The sequence below is a fragment of the Bombus affinis genome, chromosome 10, assembly GCF_024516045.1.
Source record: "Bombus affinis isolate iyBomAffi1 chromosome 10, iyBomAffi1.2, whole genome shotgun sequence".
In the NCBI taxonomy this organism is placed as follows: domain Eukaryota; kingdom Metazoa; phylum Arthropoda; class Insecta; order Hymenoptera; family Apidae; genus Bombus; species Bombus affinis.
This window is the reverse complement of record NC_066353.1, coordinates 11,987,737-12,007,834: the sequence shown is the minus strand read 5'-3', so window position 1 is coordinate 12,007,834 and position 20,098 is coordinate 11,987,737. Positions and strand designations below refer to the sequence as shown.

The window sequence follows — 20,098 nt, the reverse complement described above, 5'->3', positions numbered from 1 at the left end:
ACAAATTTCTGATTATTCCTCTAATCACCTTTCTAAGAATATCACAATATGTCAAATACCAACGGATTAATTTTTTGTTAAAGTATTGCTAGTTAGTTAGTTAGTTAGTTTAGTTAGTAGCTAGGAAAGTGTCTCGTTAACAATGCGTTAACATTCTTTGTTTCAATGCTCGTGTGATCGTAGCCTAAAATAGAACAGGCTCGGTGCACTTAGCCGAATAAGAAGAATCCGCACGAATTAAACCCGCAACCGGAGGTTCGAATCGTTTAATCGCTAGTTAAAGAGGAAATTTCATCGTGCAACGAGGAAGCTACGTCTGGCCGCCGCGCCACGCCGAGTCGGCCTCTCTCTTTTACTCCCTCTTTCTCACTGACGAGGGTCATTGGCCACGACATTGATACCGTTCTCGTTCTAAACCCGAATCGGATCTATTGTATGTGTGGCCGCCGCGGAAGAATAGCCAAATGAATCACGGTCAAATTGCTCGTATCACTCTTATCTAATCTATGCGAGACGACTCATCGGCGCTAATTGATTGATTAATTGCATAACACGATAAAAATTATTCAATCTGACAGATTTCGATATACGTTCGATTCGCACGTACAAGTCCGTGGCCGTACATTGTCCAGCTATTTAAAATCAGAGGATAGGAATTTTGAAAATCTGTAGATCGACGAGCTCAACGATCTTGATACACCACGCGCCTATGTTTTACGTGTTGCATAGAACATTTTGAAGTTTCGTTGCCACCGTAATGACAAAATGAAAATATATACGAAAAAGTGACGTACAGGTATTTATTTGAAAGAAATATTGAAATAAAAGATTAGCATATTCTATGCCTCAGTCTATTTTAAGCACATAATGCGCATTAAATATGGCTGTTTAAATATTTTGTAGTTTTCATATGTACATTTTCAGATTCATTGTGACGATGGTAGAGACCAAAAGTGGATGAACATTTTACAGCAACGTGCTAATCTTTGTTGTAGCTTTTGCAGCAATTGACAGTAGTTTTCGTTATACTTTTTAGACGAAATAATTTTTTAAGACGTTATTTACCTAGTTAAATTTACTTGATTAGAAACAAGCAACGTGTACGTTTCAGCTGTCTTTCTAAAACTAATAGTTTCTCAGAGATTGTTACTTATTTATTGTTTATTTGTTCGTAGCCCTTCTGCTGCGAGTTAGCACCGGCTTTCATTTACATTTCTCTTTGGTTCGCTGTTATGGTCTCCTAATCACCAAGCTCGTCAACATCGTTCGTATTTACCTTTAGACTCAAAATCTGCGACTTAAACTTCATCTTAGAGTGTACCTCTTATATTCCATATTCCCTATACGTTGCTATTTATATTCTCGTTGCATGTAAACTTCAAAAAACATAGTTTCCGAGGTGTTTCGTGGAATACGTTTGCCTCTGAACGTTGGCCATAGTTTTTCTCCTCCTTCAACGTAGTTACGAGCACGTAAAGAAAGGGAAGGGGGAGAAAAAGCGAAAGAAGCAGAAGAAGAGGGAGATACACGTCAAATATTTTTTTTTTCGAGATCCACATCATAAGTGCGTAAGTTTCGTTTAAAACGATCATTTACGCTTGCTAATGCCCCTTCTAAGCATATATGCACAAATTTTACTCTTAAGATCAAACAGCTATGCAATAGTTGAGCCTATTAGCCAAGCAAACCTATCAGCAGAGAGTGCAAATTAATGATAGAATATGAAGCGAGTTCCCGGCAAGACAGAAACGCGGTTGTAAATCAGCGGATATAACGAAACGAAGAAGAAATTCGGAGATAAAACGCGAATACAAGGCGATGAAGCTGGGCATTCGGACAGAGATGTTAATGAACCTTGGAGAAACGAGCAAACATGCGAAATCAAGAAATTTCGCAAACAGATATTAACTCGACGAAAGATACAAATTTTTATCGATTTCTATTCTAGTTGCTTCTACTTTTGCTTAGGATCGGTTTCATACGGAGGTACGCGTATCTGAATATAACGAACGTACGTATGTACGTACGCGAAGGGAACGTGAAGTTCACGCGTCGATTTTCGTGAGTCATAGTATCGCGATACTCGTTTCCCGTATCTTGGCAACGATACTTTTCGTACGAAGCCGTCGCGACAAATGAAACATTGACACAAATGAGTACATTCAGCGGCGGTACGTGTAATCGTGTTTAGAGATATGACGTGAACCGGCACTTGCGAAAATCACGAGTTATTCGATCGTGTTCGTTCGATTACGGTGACTTTTCACAGTGATTTATCGTGATAGTTTCTGATTAGAGGAGAGCGCAGCTGTTCTTTGCACGCGTTACACCACCTGTATATTTTATATTAACGACGTCAAATGAATATTTATAATTTTGAAATCGGGAGGAAAAAAAGACGAATATCTTATTCGTAAGAAGAAAAGAAGATCGAGCTATTTTTCATCTTTGATGTTAAACGAAATAAATTTACGCTGTACGCAGGAAACGTAATGTAATTTTGAATTAAAATTAAGCGAATGCAGACATTCGTATGCGAGCTACATCGAAGCGTTTTATAAGAAATAATTCGAGCAAAATCACGATCACGATCGTGGGTGAGATTAGATCGTTGCGGTCGTTGTGATAAATGCTTATTAATGATTTTTCGCGTCATCTCTACGGTACTCGTATCTCCGTGTGAAATCGGCCTTGTCGAACATTTATATGCTTCTCAAAATTCATGACGATCCAAATTAATTCGATTGAATAATCCTGCAAAGAAAAATTAAAATATCCATAAGCCTCAACCTCAGACAGACTCGCTCTAATCGGTCCAGTTCTTGCTATATACGTAACTAGCTTATTATATGTAACTATTCTTATTTATAATTCTTTTATTCTGATCCTTATATCACATACAATATGTAACAATCGAAATCGCTGTTCGTGTCCAGTCACAACGCCATCTAATTTGTCAAGAATTTCCACAGACGAGTCGATCGTAATAAACACCTTTGAATAAAAAAAAAAGAGAAGAAAAATACGCTTCTGGGAAGATCTCGTATGTAAAGTCTAAGGAACGAACGTCGATCTTTGCATTGGACTTCTTCGCGTAAAATTCGATTTTTATGACTTTTCATGACAAAATTTCTTGTCCTTTTTTTCTTCTCTTCTTTTTTGTCTTTTACTATGTTTTCGTTGCTACGATCAGCGTCAGGTAGATAAATATTTTTTTCACGATAAAACGTGCGCATCGGAGATATTTGTCACGTATTTCCAGGCTGGACAAACTATTGCGGTAAAAATCTCTGATAATTAAAAGTGATCAAGTTTGATTATAATGGACGGAAGCAAGGTCAATCGTAACTGTAGTCTCATACGAATTAATACTCCGATCCTGAAAATGACTAATTTTATGGATTTAAATCGAATGTTTAGGTCATTTCGTAGTTCGTGCGGTTAGAACGGCGAATAAAAATAGTAGCATTTTTGCTCAAACGAAGAAAGAGTGATGAAATATGTATAACATGAACGGCGATTGATCAGAATTAACCAACTTTTTGTCGTAATTATCTCGGGCGAAGTTCATCGCTAACGCATACAATACTCGTATTCTTCTTATTGAATCTACATTACAAATCGGAAGATCATACAGTGACGTATGAAATTTATACGGTTTCAGCGGTGCATTTTGCAAATTTTGCGAGTACAACCCATTAGCCGTATATGTGTCGTGAAGTTTCTCTTGTCTGTCGCTCTGTGCATACGTACGAGTTAATTAACGTGTGAAAGAAAAGAAGTCTGTTTCTTATTCTGCTTCGTCGAGACCCGTTGAAAATTGAAACAAAGAAAGAAAAAAGAAACGAAGTAATGACAAATCATCCTCAAGATTTAGGGTTTCAACTGCAACGAACGTAGTTGCATTACTTTCACCATCCGTGAAGAAGACGCTCCAAAAGTCACGCTTCGGAACAATGAAACACCGCGAATAAAAATAGCGAAATACCTGGCTTCAAAAGCAACTTGGAAATAGCGCATACGCAGAAAAATGCAACAAGTAAGAATTAAAAGGAATAACGTGACATGTACCGGTTAACCAACCATCCTTCGAAACTAAATGTAGAAAACAAGTTACTGATCTATAAAGTCATAATAAAAAAGCAATAGGGACGTACGGTATCTAGTTACGCGTTAAAATAGCTAAAAGCCACATTGCCAAAATGGAAGTCAAAGTGGTGCAATCGATCGTGTTTCCTACGATAATGGGCGTACCTTGGTACGTACGAAGTGAAGGACTAATCAAAGATCCTTAAATCGCCGCTGCAAACGAGGAAATCCAGCAAATATCCGACAGATAGGAAACAAGAACGATAAACCGAGCAAACGCTCTAGCCACTGCACTGTACACCGATAGTACCGTTAGAACACTGAGAAAGAAACAACCGCAGGATTTAATGACGCAAAATCCGATTCTTGTAATAGCACTGATGCAATGGAATTAGCACCCACACCCTACCCTTAACAAGCTAAAAGAACCTGTCGAATGTCCTACAGGACAAATTGCAGTAATCTACTAAGGATTGTTAAAAAGGAAAAAAGGAAGAAAAAATGTTAACGAAGAGGGAAGTTCGAAGGAGTTGGATATTAAAATTCGAAATGTTTTACAGAATTTGCGATGAAAAGTGAAAGTTTATTAGAATTCGAATGCGAAGTACGACGCACAAGACTGTTTTGAATTACAAATTTCCCGTTTCAAAAGACACCGAATTCGGAGCCTCGAGCTTTATAAGAGCTTAAATTGCGGATGTTCGACTTGAAACAGCTTCGAATTGGAAATTTACGACTTTGTAAGAATTTAATTGGGAGATCTGAAATTTTCTGGGAATTCATTCGCATCGCGAAATTTTTACTTTCGAATATGTCGATGCTCGAAATTCGAAGCTTGAAACCCATTGTGCAAGCGAAGTACTTTCGTTTATAACGTCCATCGAGTGATATGCCCATTGGCATTGACATATGACATTGGCGAAAATATGCTCCCTCGATAAATCTTGTTTGCGTGCCACCAAAACGAAAATTGAAACACGTGTCTCATGTAAGTAGTAAGCAATATTTTTCTAATGTGGATTATTCGCGAGAAGTGTGTCACGAGGTTATCGACTTTCGATTTGTGATGCCAGAACAATGAACAGGAAAAGCGCGTCTTTGATATGATACAAATGAAACACCTACTAGAATTTTAATGATCTTCGTATTGTAATGTTACGTTGAATAAGCTTCGATCCTGCTCGTAACTGTTCTTCTCCGGCTTCATGGTACCCTGTCCAAATTTTCTTTTATCAAACACAGGTAAATTGCTTGAAAACAGAAGAGATAATTATGCTACGGGTTGAGTCTCGATTCTATATATATTCCCTTATCTATTATATTTCTTCGTTCAGAAGAGAATTTTCTTAGATATCAAATTAATGATTTCTACTATTCGGTTAGATTTCGAATTATGAAAATTACTTTCTACGTTCGAATAACGAAACGAATGTTACTTGGTCGGAATATTTAACATCAGCCAGAGAAATAGCATCAGAGTCCGCTACAAGCGATTCTGAAACATAATTGGAACAAAAAGAATTATGAATCTGGATTTTGATAGCGGTGGTGGTGATGATAGTGGAAAGATCTTGTAGCTGTTTGATGTTTTATGTATTTTAACAATTTAACATTCGCATCAGTTAGTTGCGTTTTACAGTGTATACATTACGTTATCATTGGCGTTTTGCTACAATCCTTATCTTAGATTCTTGAAAATTGCTCAGATAATACAGATAATAAAATTGCTCTTCTATTTACAAGTGTCTTTTTAAACCACGTAAGTGTTTAGTAAGTAACCAAGTAATTGTAGAATTACATTATTTGATATAAAATTTACAATAAAACACAAACGATTTTAAAACACACGACCAATATGAAGAGGTGAGAATCGCAGTAATTAGATTTTAAATATCGATCATTATGTAATGAAGATTGGGTACAAGTGTTTGTCGTCCAAGGTAATTGCAGAGACCTTTTGCATCATGTAACTGTCCTTACCGATGATCGTAAATCTATTATATTTAAAACGTATACTCAGTTTTAGAATCATCGCGCTAGAGAAACATTGATGATTCCAAATATTCTTTAAAATAATTGGAAGGCTACTTGATAACAACGAATATCAGAAGACAGTGAGAACGCTTTATGATAATATCGTAGACATTTATTGTTGTTACAAGTAATTATTATATAAATCGCTTTATTTACATGCCGATCTCGATAATCACTCAGTTATTATTCTTTATCAACGGAAAGATAAGTAACACTGTGTTTTATTGTCTGATGCGATGTATGAACGAGTGTTACACATTTTTCCTTTTACGAAATACATCGAACGAACGGAAATTTCAATACTTTTTGATTTACTTTTTAAACGAAGTACTCTGTAGTTGTTACGCTTGCGTTTTTCTGAGTTCCTCGAATTGAAGGCCTTTATGCAAGAAACCGAGCGAGTCCGGGTTTCAGATGTTCTGGGAAACCGAACAAAACCGCACTAAATACGACTTGTTTAAGCAGTCGCGTTAATATTCTAAATTTAGAAAATCATTGGTGTGATCGGGTATCAGAAATTATACTCCTCACATGTTTTGTAAAATACATCCAGAAGACCTTGTTTGATATTTCCACGTGCCTGATTCTTCCAACGAAATTCGAAGAATTTTATATCTTTATTCCTGATTAGCTTCCTTTCTTGTTTAACTAATAGTTCTCTAGATAAATGACTACCAATCGGTTGGGTGGTCATCTCCTGTTGGCACATACTTCTTGATAACTGATATATATGTGTCAAAAGATATTTTAAATCGTCAAAAGATATTTTGGATTGAAAAGAAAAGACACGCAATTGTCAGAATAGACCAAACAGTTGAAACACGCTGATTGATTGCTCAGCACTGTGTTGACGCCGTTTGACACACCATTAGAAATTTTGTACGAGATCGGTTGTTCGTATCATAAGAAGACGTAAGTACGTAGTTTATTTCAAAATTTTATCATTGAGAAACGCCAAAGAGCGTCATCTTGATATCTTCGTGGTGGAAATCATCGTATGGCACATTTATGATATTCGTTTTCAGTTCAGTTATAACAGCCATTTCTTACAGTCTCGCGTATGCAGTTGTGCACGGATCTTTAAGCTCGCTCGACTCTCTTTTACATATGTGCATTACAAATAAACAACGAGCGATCGGTAACAGATACCAACGCGTATGCTGTTACGGACGCTTTGAAATGCAAATTAATTGCAAATATATTAATGTAAAGGCTGATAAGACTATAACATTTTTTTTTTTTTCAAGAAAACAATTAGTGCATTTGAGCACTACACGATGTGACAGGTACTACACGTTGCAGTAAATGAAACAAATAAAAAGAAAATGATCGAACCAGAAAATCATGTTCAAGATCAATTCTACGTACATTTTTCTTTTGACAAAGCTTCCCTTTGACAAGTAAGTTTTTTTTGAAAAATTTGTACAATGCCGTGTAGAAAAATTCGAACTTATCCTTTGCCTACATAAAAGGTAGTCTGGTAATTTGAACTATTATCATTTGTTAACAACGCGAACTTCATTCGTAATATCTGTGCCAACGCTCTATTAAATCAAACTTCACGGACTAATGAACCCACGAGCCAACGAATTCGAGATTTCTGAAGTCAAGGTCGCCCGAAGTTCTTAGCGATTTAAGTTGCTTAACTCGTTTCGCTATCAGTTACGACACTGCGAGATCAGGAATATTCGCATCGTCCCATTTAGAAAATCAAAATGACTTTGATCTCTTATAGAAAGAAATATTTTTCGGCCACTTGATCTGTTCGAATTTGTAGGCGATTCAAAACAGGTCGACCTCCTTTGAAACATTCTTTTCCCTACGTTATCGCAAGTACATTTTAAAAGTCGCGTACATCATTTCGCTGAATACCTTGTATAAGTAGATTACGGTTTTTAAAAGTGGGGCATGTAGCTCTAGTCTTAACTAGATCCTACGCCCAAACAGGGTTCCTGTAGTAACACAGATTATAAGTATTATCTGATTACAAGAATTCAGTGACTCGTTTTGCATTTTACGAGTTATGTAAATTTATTAGGAAGGATAGCCTTAAGGAATCTGTAGATTGAATAAATTACAATCTTCTATCGACTGTTGAGCTTATTTCCATTCGTAGGCGGGTCGGCAGCGTTGACCAAAATTTCAAAAAATTTTTTCCAAGATTCTTTCACTGAGATAAGCTTAATATTTCTGATAATGTTCGAGTTGATATTACATAATTTGTTATTATCTCGAGGTCTACCCGAAAGGCTTTTCGCATTTCGTGCCATTCTGAACGAAAGTTAAGCTAAGAAGCACACTCGTTTAATGGTCCCAAAATTACTAGCAACATATGTCTTTTGGCGGGCCGCCAAACGCGATGCTTGAAAACCGATGTCACGCTTTTTGTATTGATTCTTCAAATTATAGAAGAGTGAGAGTGAGAGAGAGAGAGAGAGAGACAGAGACAGAGAAAGAAAGGAATTTGTTGGGATCGTTTGGAAGAAATGGATAAAGAAAATCAGTCGAATTTGCACGAATAAACTTTGGCTCGTACCTCTAACAATTTCTTAGCCATCGTAACGCAATCGACTCTAATGGCATATGAACGTTTAATTGAGAAAATATCTTTTATTACATGTCTAAAGCCTTAATTTTTGATAACGAGTTTTTGATTGTACATTCTTGTATCGATCGTATCACGAGTCTTTTTATTCAGTTTGGAGATAGAATTGTTTATATCTCTTTATATAACATCAAGTCCACAGAATAACTAATAATTCGATCGAAAAGAAGAATTAAAAAAAGAAACCTGACTTTATCTATATATACCGGAAGGCCGATTTTGATTCTTCGTTTGAACGTTTTCGCAATGGCATAATATTACGCTCTCGTTTAACGGCAACGTTTTAGGTGAACTTTCACTTTTCCTGGCTATGTTTTTCGATAATTTCGCGTTCTGATTGCACAACGGATAATAATCTAATGCTACGTTCGGCGTCATTATATTGCGTATTCTTCTCGACCTCGTAATACGCGATGTGTTAAATTGCGATGCATAATGTACATGAACGTACAACCATTATCGCTAAGAATTTCCATCGTACCTATTTCTGCGTTGTTACGTCCTTGTTATTGGTATTTATTCTCGTAATTGTGACGTTCGGTAGACCACCAACTTTACATTTGAATATCAAATTCTCGGATGATCATTTTTAATGGAGAAACCTGATTAACCCTTAATTACCACTGCTAGATAAGAAGTGACCTACATCGTATAAATTAAGACGTTCAGGATACTTTCATATATCCTCAGGAATTTATAACGTAGAATGTGGGCAATACCATTAGTACTAGGAATTAGAAATAATTTATACGTTTGCCGGTGTGTGTTCTGGATATTTAATATTTATTTATATTTAAATATTTAAAACATTTAGACGAAAATGTTTCAAAGGAACCACGTTTCTCTTGTATATCTTGAATTATCGAAAATTTGATTGACAAAAAGGAAGACTATTACAACTAATGATCGAATTCTATTGCTGAACCTAAAAGGTGACGAATAGAAGACAAACTCTTACAAGTGCATATCGTGTTATAAAATAACGAAAGACAGGGAGAAAAGCGGGAAAAATAGACCGGGGAAGATCGACCCTGTGAGGGAGGAAGACTCGATTAGCGGAAGACGGAGAGAAACAGAAAGGAAACGAGGATTTTGTCAGTCAGTCAACCGGTCGTTGTTCGTCGCATAACGGGTTTTCGTGTAACGGGGTCGAACGACGTTCCTCTCTTTTCTTCCTTGTTTCTTCGTCCGTGGAGGCCGAGGAATGAGCGCCTTCTCGTGACCGTTTCGAGGCCAGGACGCTGACCTAGAATCGTACCGAAACCGCTTTTATCTACATTTCTAGTATTCTGCAGCTTTTGCGCTTAGCAGCGCGCATCTAAAAGTTCCTTCTCTTCTCATATTCCTCTTCTTCTGCTATTCATCTAGAAATCGTACAATTCGACGAGACGTGAAACAGACCCGAGATCGAGAAAATCGTCACGCGACAGAGCAGGAATTTCAGATTCGAAGAAGTTTGTTGGTTTTAATAGAAACGAGAGAAGATGCCTCTTAAAGAATGTCGCATGTGGTTTGATCGATATTATGCAATCTTGTTATAATTACATGTTATTTGGACGATAAATCGCCAGTTCGAATTGGCGAGATTTTTATGAACTCTGTAACTTAGTCGTTATTATCGCTGATTATAATTCTTCTTAACCCTTTGCACTCCTACATCGAGCGTGACTCGACGTCAGTTTTTATCTCAGGACCTTCTTTGTCGAGTCCCACTCGACATTCTTTCATGTCCACCTTCTTTTGTGGAACGTGCGAAAGAAAATCTGGATTGTATCCTAGAAATTGTTTCCAGATATATCATACGCTTAAAAATTACAAAATACAACAATAGCGTGAATAAAACTGGTGTTTAAGTAAATTTGTTTCTTCCCTTATTTATTTCAATTGTCTTATCTTTTAGTTAAAGCAAATTTCAAATAAAGCTACTGCTAACGAAATTGAAATAAAATTTTCTTAATTTTTTTAACGCCATCTGATCAATGTTCCTCGTCTTGCTATAATTAACAATAGGATATCTGTGACTCTGATAATGAATTTTACTTATGATTCACTATTACTCGCGAATGATGTTTCCTAATAAACTGGTAAACAAAGTTCGCGTGATGCGAGTCATTTTCAACATTGTGGAATAGATGTATACGTGTTCACAAATCGATCTGTCAGCTCGTTTAAATTCTCACATTTTTATCGTTAGTTGGAAATAAAACGTTCGAATGTACATTATTCGGGCATATAAAAAGCAAAAGTTAAACACGCGCCCATTCAGTGTCGCTGTGTGTCGTTCAGTCTTCGATTCGAGCTACGTGCATCGATGCTACACACTGTCACTTCATTTACATGCGCTAGAATAGAAGCTTGAAAGGAAGGTTCAGCGTGGATCATATGAGATCGTACAACACGTGCCACTGAACGTTTAAATCTTCTGTAATATCATGCTCCTACAAGCTACTATCTGCACGTGTATGTTTTTCTCAGATCTTTTAGCTATTCGTCACAATCTCATTATACGCTGTTCCATTGATAAACAACGGATATTTATGCGAATTCGTATTTCTCTAAATATAATTAAAGAGATGCTGTCTAATCATTATTATTGCGCTAGTACTTTGTACGATCCGTTTAACTTCTCTTTTTTTTTTTTTTTGTAAAATTGTAATCGCTCATAATTCTTCTTCTAATGGATAGCTCAGATTATACAAACTTCTTCTTCGAGCGAGGATTTAAACAATTACTATCTTTTAACAAATTTAAACTTATATTATAAACTTATTTTTATAAAACGTTGGTTTCCTATCGTTACCGTGATTCGATCGAATAGCGCGAGACACACGGTATATCAACAAATAGACGGTGGATTTTGACGCGTTTACGCGAGACTTGAAAAGTTTCGAACGAATAGTTCCGCGCAACGAATGATCCAACTCCCTCGTATCTCTTCTTTCGGAATATTTTTTTCATCGTATTACTCTGCTCAATTTTAACGTCGTTCTTAATCGGGCAAAAAAATTCGCGGATAGATAAGTTTCTTGAGTTTCACTTTATCGTACAACTGCCTAGATGGTCGCAAATACGTTATCACTCGTAACAGTTATCTGAAAATGATTGATATATATTAGTTGATAGAAGAAATTTAGAAATTTTACAGTGTACGCGTCAAGCTAATGAGGCGATGATTCTTAATTAGATTTTGTGTGACAAATAGCAGTAACGTTAAAACTGCCGACACAGAGTAGCTATCGTTTGAGAAAAGTAATTTATCACAAGGGCGAAATATTTCAATTTCCTCGAATATCCTCGTATCGTGGGATTTGGACGAAAGAAGTAAGTAACGTAAAAGTAACGGAAAGATACTGAGCAAATTCTCGAAATACTTTTTCATCAATTTATTTTGGTTCTGAATGGATTAACTAGGAAATTCATATTAGCTAACCAGGAAGGATCTGTCGTTTCTTTTATGACAGAGGAAATGGTAATGCAAAAATGCATAGAGGCATAATCTTATATGCAAAATATATTCGTCGAACTAATTTGCCAAAGTTGCTCTTTATTTTCAACGCGTCTTTATATTTCTGCATTTTTGGCTGCCACTCGAACTTCTTAATTAAATGAAACAGACGCGTCTCAAACGTTCCTAACATTCCGCCGTTCGCTTTTGTTACAGCCAAGTGTATGCCGTGGTCGTAAGGAGGCACGAAATGATTCCACCAGAAATAAAATCCATTCGTAACCCACTTGGAAACCCGTGGAACGGTGTGAACCTGTGCTAGCTATCGTTGCAACTTTCTCAAACTCTGATCCATCTATAAGGGAGCTGCGGTTCTTCTTCTGCTAACTTGTACAGTCGCAAACGAATGAGTGAAAAAGTAACAGAAGATTAGAAAAAAAGAAAAGAAGAAAAAGAAGGAGGATATACGTGTACATATAGATCTATATCTCATTTAAGAAGAAAAAGATAAGCATCAAAGATCGTATCAAGACCAAAGATAAAACCGAAGAGAGAAAGATTGAGAGAGAGAGAAGAAGAAGAAGAAGAAAGAAAGAAGAAAAGGGAAATAATTGAAGAAGAGGTGTTCTTAAGAAGCTTCCAAAAGAAAAGACATCATAGAACGTCGTATATATAAAACGTTCTTGATATTATTGAAAATAAGAATTTAATTAAGAATTATTGTATTTTGAACGAAGAAGAAATAAAAAAGAAGAAGAAAGTAGACGCGTCAAAATGAGTACAATAAGTAGCAGTCAGACTACGTCCGTGAAGGAATTCTACAGGGATAGAAGCATCTTCGTGACTGGCGTTACTGGATTTATGGGCAAAGTCCTTGTCGAGAAACTACTCAGATCTTGCCCAATAAAAAACATTTATGTCTTGATAAGAAATAAAAAGGGGCAGGATGCACACCAGAGGTTGCGGGCACTCTTGAATGGACCGGTGTGTTCAACTGCTTTGTTTTCTCCTTAATTGATGTATTTCCTATTTCCGAAACTATAGAACATTCAGATTTTATCATCTTTTTTCCTTTGCACCGTATTTGTTTTTCTTTGTTCAGTTAAAAATATTTACTCGCTATTTCGTCATAACAATCAATAAAATCATAATATAATTATTCTTGAATGCTAAAAAGATACAATGTGCTTCAAATATTTTATTATATATTTTCTTATTATTCTTGTATTGGGCTTTCGTGTATTGTAAAAATATTACAATGTATTCCGGACATGTATTAGATTGTTCAGAAAATCCATAACGAAGAACAATTTAAAAGGGATATGTTTTCATAGAATTAACATTAATCCTTATGATACCACTAAACTTAAGTAGTGCAAAATACAGGGAACTTCTTTCCATTTTACAGTAGATGAACTTATGGAAATAAGTCGTTTCTTTTTCTTGAAAATTGGAATTTTCAAATAAGAAATTAATAAAAAGTGAAGTTGATCGATTTAGCCTTTTAATATACATTTAAGAGCAGTATGCGTTCAAACGTTTCGTTATTTGGTAGGAATTTGCGATGAAGATAACCGTGAACGTGTTGAACAACCTAATGTCTCTTTACAGTTATTTTATTGTCCATTAAATAAAAAAATTAATCTATTTAAATGTTTGCAGCTGTTCGATAAACTACGTCGAGACGCACCGAATGAGCTTCTGAAGGTAATCGCCGTGCCTGGAGACATCACGGAACACGAACTGGGTATTTCAGAATCTGATCAGAACGTCCTAATAAGAAACGTGTCAGTCGTCTTTCATTCTGCCGCTACTGTGAAGTTTGATGAGGCACTCAAGATTTCGGTTACTATTAACATGGTCGGCACTAAACAGCTATTGAATCTGTGTCATCGTATGCAAAATTTAGAGGTAAAGAACATGTACACTGTAGTCTATTATAATATAAACGCCCTTACATTTCATTCTTATGTGTGACGAAGTAATTGTTTTTGCTTTTCAATCCCTGAACAATTATTATTAATTATTATGTTAGTCTGACATATTTAATTTATTAATCTATAAGATGTAACGATTAGAGATTTGTCTTATCTTTTTCATCTAAAGTAAAACTGAAGAGAAAGGATAGCAAAGATAAATTAATCTTTATGTCTTTATGCATAGGCGCTGATCCATGTTTCAACGGCATATTGCAACTGTGACCGTAAGGACATCGCTGAAGAAATCTATCCTCTTATAGCTGAACCAGAACAAATATTCGCTTTGACGAAGGTGATGGATGACAAGATGGTTGACGATATAACACCAATTTTAATCGGCAAACGACCGAATACCTATACATTTACCAAAGCCCTAGCGGAAAGAATGTTGGAAGCAGAATCTGATTATTTACCGATTTCAATTGTGAGACCCACTATAGTTCTATCATCGTTTAGAGAACCAGTTGCCGGATGGTTAGATAATTGGAACGGACCAACTGGACTTATCGCCGCAGCTGGCAAAGGTTTCTTCAGGTAAGCTCAGAACCTAGTAATTTCTATGTTAGTTAAATAGATACGTAAAGCTAAACCAATAAACAATATGAGATACTTTGTTTCTTTACAAACTTTATAACTGAAATGATTGATTCGGTTATTAATAAATAAACATTCGTTATATATATCGCAGGACTATGCTTTGTCGGGGAGAAATGGTAGCTGATATAGTGCCGGTCGACATAGTGATCAATTTGATGATCGTCGCGGCATGGAAGACCGCGACGAATCGCACGAAGACGATTCCCATATACAATTGCTGCACAGGCCAACAAAACCCGATCACCTGGAGGAAGTTCGTTGAACTGTCATTCAAGTATAGCCGAATGCACCCATACAACGATGTGATTTGGTACCCAGGTGGCAGGTGCCACAATTCCGCTTTAGTGAACAAAATATGCATGCTCATCCAGCACATTGTACCGGCGCACATTTTAGACTTTACTCTTCGACTGAAGGGCAAGACGGCCAATATGGTCACATTACAATCGAAACTCGAGAAAGCTACCAAATACTTGGAGTACTTTACTACGCAACAATGGAAATTCAAAGATGACAATGTCCGAGAATTAAACGAAGAGCTTAGTCTCGAGGATCGCCAGACATTTACATTCGACGTTAGGCAAATTGACTGGGCTTCATACTTGGAACACTATATTTTGGGAATTCGGCACTTCCTCCTCAAGGAGAACCCGGACACACTGCCAGCTGCTCGTGTGCATCTTAAGAAGTAAGTAATCTTCCTGATAACAAAAATAGAAATTTAAAAAATACAGAAAATGAAGTACAACGTGATTTTTACTTGCAAACTTATTTTCATATACACGTATATATCATCATATTTAATACACTTTAATGTCTTGATACAATTAATATCGTTAACTAGAAGAATCAACGTAATATAAGCATACGAAGATGAAAAATGCTTTACATATGAAAGCATTTTGAAATCCAATACCTCGTCAATCAATCACATATTATTAAAACTGTCCATTTCTTAAATTTGTTTATGAAATTAAAGAATATTTGATTATTCTCAAAAGCATCGAATATCATATTTAGATATTATGTTATCAACTGCTAAAAGACTTATGTCTTTAGATTGGATAGGCTGTTCCTCTTTTTAGCTATGTTATATCGAAATACGCCTTTTTCTAAGCACTAAGTGAGAACTAGAAAATAAACTAAATTGTACTTATCATATTTTCCCTTGTAATCTTCATATTTAACTTAGAAAATATCTTGAAATTATCCTTTTATATATCTATATTATGATACTAATCTATCTGATATAATCTGTTTCAGATTATACTGGATTCACAAAGCTGTGCAATTCGGGGTGCTATTAGTACTACTGCGTTTTCTGTTGTTTCGAAGTACCGTGACCCAAAACGCATGTTATTCATTGGTGTCTCTGGTGTTACGTGTGTGCCGTATAATTGTTTGACGGCTCAGAACGCTGGTTGAGGATCGCGAAAAGCGTTATAACAAACAACAACCACTAATCGTACAGAAGCATAATCCAATGGTGCGAGTTGTTCTCCGACTTCATTGCTCGCCGTTTCCAACGAGCAATCGCTATGTTCAAACATCCCATCGGTTGGCCTTTTCGATGTTTCTATTTGTTCATAATTAAATTAGCGTTCGCTAGAGATATTCAATTCCACAGAGAGGTGCAGTTACGAAACTGGTCCAAAAAAAAAAAAAAAAAAAAAAAAAAAAAAACAAACAAACACACATACGGATGATAAGACGTACATTCGAAGCTTTCGAAGTTATATATAAAAGTCACTTTGTTATAACTCCTAAAACTGAACAGAAAGAGTGTAATCACCTTTGAGTAAATACGTCGTCTTTTTGTTCAACGGTAGAAAAGGGAAAAGAAAGTTCAAATATTTACGACCATACGTTTTCTGTGTCGTGTATTTTTCATGACGCCGTCTCAAAAAGGAGTTCCGTTTTTGAATATCGATATTTCGCATATCGTTGATCCGTGGTGACGAGACACTTGAGATATTCGAGCAAGTTTGTTGCTAAAAGATTTGATTCTTGATACTTTTTATCGATCTGTTACATTTAAATCATACCACACGATAGTTATATCGTAAAGTGCGATTTTGAAATTATACGACGTGTGAACTCCGTGAGCCGGTAACTCGAATACTGATCGAAATTATTCGACATTTGCCATAAAACCTTGTGATTTCATTGGTATTTCGTTAAATATGTTTCTTTTTACGGGATCTCTCTTTACATCACTATATCTTGGTGATCAAAAATAAAAGATGCGTAAGAAAGGACAAATTATTTGTATTTTTACATTTTGAAAAGTAATCAGTATCGTGTATAATGTGTCTTTTATTGGTTGACTATTTAAGTAATCGATTCAATCTTCCAGTGAATTTTTGTGATCTTTTAAGCAATAAGGTTCTATCGTGTATTGCGTTATAGAGGACACGTCCTGCTACATTTCTTTTTTGCCAAAGCGGAGAAAAAGATTTGAGAGAAAAGAAAAGGGGAAAGAGAAACAGATTTAACATTAATCGTAGAAAATAAATCGAAGCGATTAGATTATTATTATGCGAGTATGTATTTTACAACATTGCCAAACGATTTTAACGCCCGCTAAATTTCTTCCTTTTTCATAATTTTTACGATGTGTAGAAGTAGTGAAAAATTCCTTCCTGTAAAAGATCGTTTAATCCTTTCAGAAGCAGGGATTTTTTTAGACGCCCAACCATTTCCTTAGAGTGAACTTTTTCACGATTTAATGTAATAAGCTGTAATACAGTAAAACTATATGTATAGTACGAAAGCTGGGAGGATTGAACGTTCAAAATTTAGCATCGATTCCTTTCGAGTCTGCGTGGTACATGATTTTTCTTTTTTCTTGGAATTACAAAATAAGTTCTACTACTTTGTTAACGAAGAACAAAGCATAGACTCGAAATGGTCGAAATGATCGAAAAGGAACATTTTTAATGCCAGTTGGAGGAGTTACAAATTCGTCGTGCCTTTGTGTCGTCGCGATCTGGCATTTTGTTCGTTCATTTGTACTGCGACGTAAGATTCATAGATGGATATTTGGTTATGATTTTACGTCGAAGCACACGCTCGGTTCCATCATTCGATTTCACCACCAACGAACCAAGTTACTGTTTCCAAACCGACCACACCAGATATTTGGGTGGTCATGTATAATTACTATTTCTGTATAAAAAAAGAACTATTCCTATGCGTTTAGTTATTGTTATTATTTTAATTCGATTATTTGTAAAAACAAAAAAGGGAGACATTTAATGGAAAAATGTGCTTGTTATAGCTTTGTTTGATATATTTAAGTTAGCTCGAATTTATCGAGTACATTTACTTGTTTTCTTGTAATTAAACAAATAGATGAAATTTGGGATATATCCTTTCTTATTTTAATGTTCCTTGTTTCCTTATCTCAAGATGTTTTATCAAGATTATTTATAACTTATTATATAAGGTATATTCCTAATGAGTATATATCTATAAGGCTATAACATATACCTATAAGGTGTATAGCCATATATATGAATGTTAAAATTTTAAGTTAATAAATCTAAATGTGTAAAACGAGCATTTGTACGAATAATTTGCTTCGTTTTTGGTGAAATTGAAGATGTAAAAGGACATTGACGAGTGCCAAAACATCCAGCTTGTTATAATTGACACAAATGTAATACGATCACTGCTAAATCATTGCATAGGAGATGGTCAAAACACATTACAGATTACCCCATTGTTTTTATTCATGATCAAGTGCGTTGAAACGTTTTCCTGTAAATCAAGAATACCAATGTAGAAGTCAACACACTAAGATCACGTCATACAGCGTTTTTCAAATCTGCCATCGGTAGACAGACACAACGCATTTATCTAAGTCTTCAAGATGTTAACGCAAACCCTAACCATCAAGAATACCAAGCGTTTGTTATTAGAGGTCTAACCTAAAAAGGAAGACAGAAACTTAAAGACAAGAGAAGACAGGAGCTCAAAAGTTTTTATTAGGACCTTACCATCATCTAATTAAAAATTTAAACGATTTTGAACAAGAAATATAATTTCAATAAATATTCACCATTGATATTATTGGAACTGAAGTAACCAATTATTCTCTGAACTGCTCAAACTCCAACCACAGCGAAATATTAATATTAATATAAAATAAATAAAGTTGTTCGAAAAGCAAAATAGTAACAAAAAATAAAACCATAAATTAGTTACAAAGTACACAAGCGTTTCTTCAAGAAAAAGAAGGAAAATCAGTAGGCAAAAGATTGTAACGACCTGATTGAAGAAATGATTACGTTTAAAACGTTTATCATCCAAACGTGAGCCAAGATACAGAAATATCGGTAGGTATATTAAGGTGTATTATAACATCCACAATACGTTATCAAAGCTAAAATTTTGAAGGCATTGGCAACTCGTTTTTCTGTTTCGATCAACTTTTCCACGTGCATACATATACGAAAACACTTCCAGTAGCGGCCGATCGGCCAATGTGATTACATTAGAATCAAATATAGGCGGAAAGAGACAACAAATTTATATATATACGAAGTTATCGATGATTAGCGTGAAAAGAATTTTATATGTATGCACGATGATTTGATGCGTCCATTTTTGTTATTCATTCGTATGATCCAAAAAAATATTCGCGTGTTTTCCGCTATGCCCTTAACTATATATGTTATATATACTATATAATTATGTATATTATTGCGTTATTGTATTTATATTTTATACAATACACATACCAACACTCTTCTTTCGATAAAATACATACGCATATATACATACGCATCTTTACGTTTTTATATTGCTATCAACATAATAGAGAAATTTGAAAATGTGTGCTTGGTAATTAATATTTGATACGTTTATTTCAATAATGCCCTCGGTGAATTTGCATAAAGCGTATATAATTTCGCAGATTTTAATTATGTTCGTTAACCCTCCACCGATTCTGTGACATCTTTAGCTGATTATTAATTAATATTTAAACGATATAAAATAAAACTGTTAGAAAATACAAATGTTTCTTGGTGAAATTGAAATTTGTAAGTTAATAAATTATATGAAATGGTCCATGGAGGGTTAATTATGAATAAAAATCTTTTATCTCCAACACTAAATCCCATGTGACACAAATCTACACGTGATAAAGTTTTTTAATACTACACTTGTTGCCTGTGTCTTTAAAACAATTGTATTAATCCTCATCCGTACCTCGTGTCAATTTGACACATTTTTCACGTGAAAGATGATGTTAATCCGCTATTTGTAGAAAATTGATCTGACCTTGTGATTTTTATTTTTTTAACGTGGAATATATATGTATATGTATATATTTAGTATTAT

At 35.3% G+C, this 20,098-nt stretch overlaps 1 protein-coding gene across 4 annotated transcripts in view; it reads left to right on the top strand.

Moving 5' to 3' along the window:
* Nucleotides 1–18,120, top strand: part of LOC126920954 (putative fatty acyl-CoA reductase CG5065) — a 109,282-nt gene extending 91,162 nt beyond the window's left edge. For all 4 annotated transcript variants that reach the window (XM_050731998.1, XM_050731996.1, XM_050731999.1 and 1 more), the window contains 5 exons: nucleotides 12,390–13,157; nucleotides 13,836–14,084; nucleotides 14,337–14,686; nucleotides 14,841–15,437; nucleotides 16,013–18,120. In XM_050731998.1, the coding sequence (XP_050587955.1) occupies nucleotides 12,948–13,157; nucleotides 13,836–14,084; nucleotides 14,337–14,686; nucleotides 14,841–15,437; nucleotides 16,013–16,154 (1,548 nt within the window). In that variant the 5' untranslated portion in view covers nucleotides 12,390–12,947 and the 3' untranslated portion in view covers nucleotides 16,155–18,120. The remainder of the gene's footprint in view (nucleotides 1–12,389; nucleotides 13,158–13,835; nucleotides 14,085–14,336; nucleotides 14,687–14,840; nucleotides 15,438–16,012) is intronic.
* The last annotated feature ends 1,978 nt before the right edge of the window (nucleotides 18,121–20,098 follow it).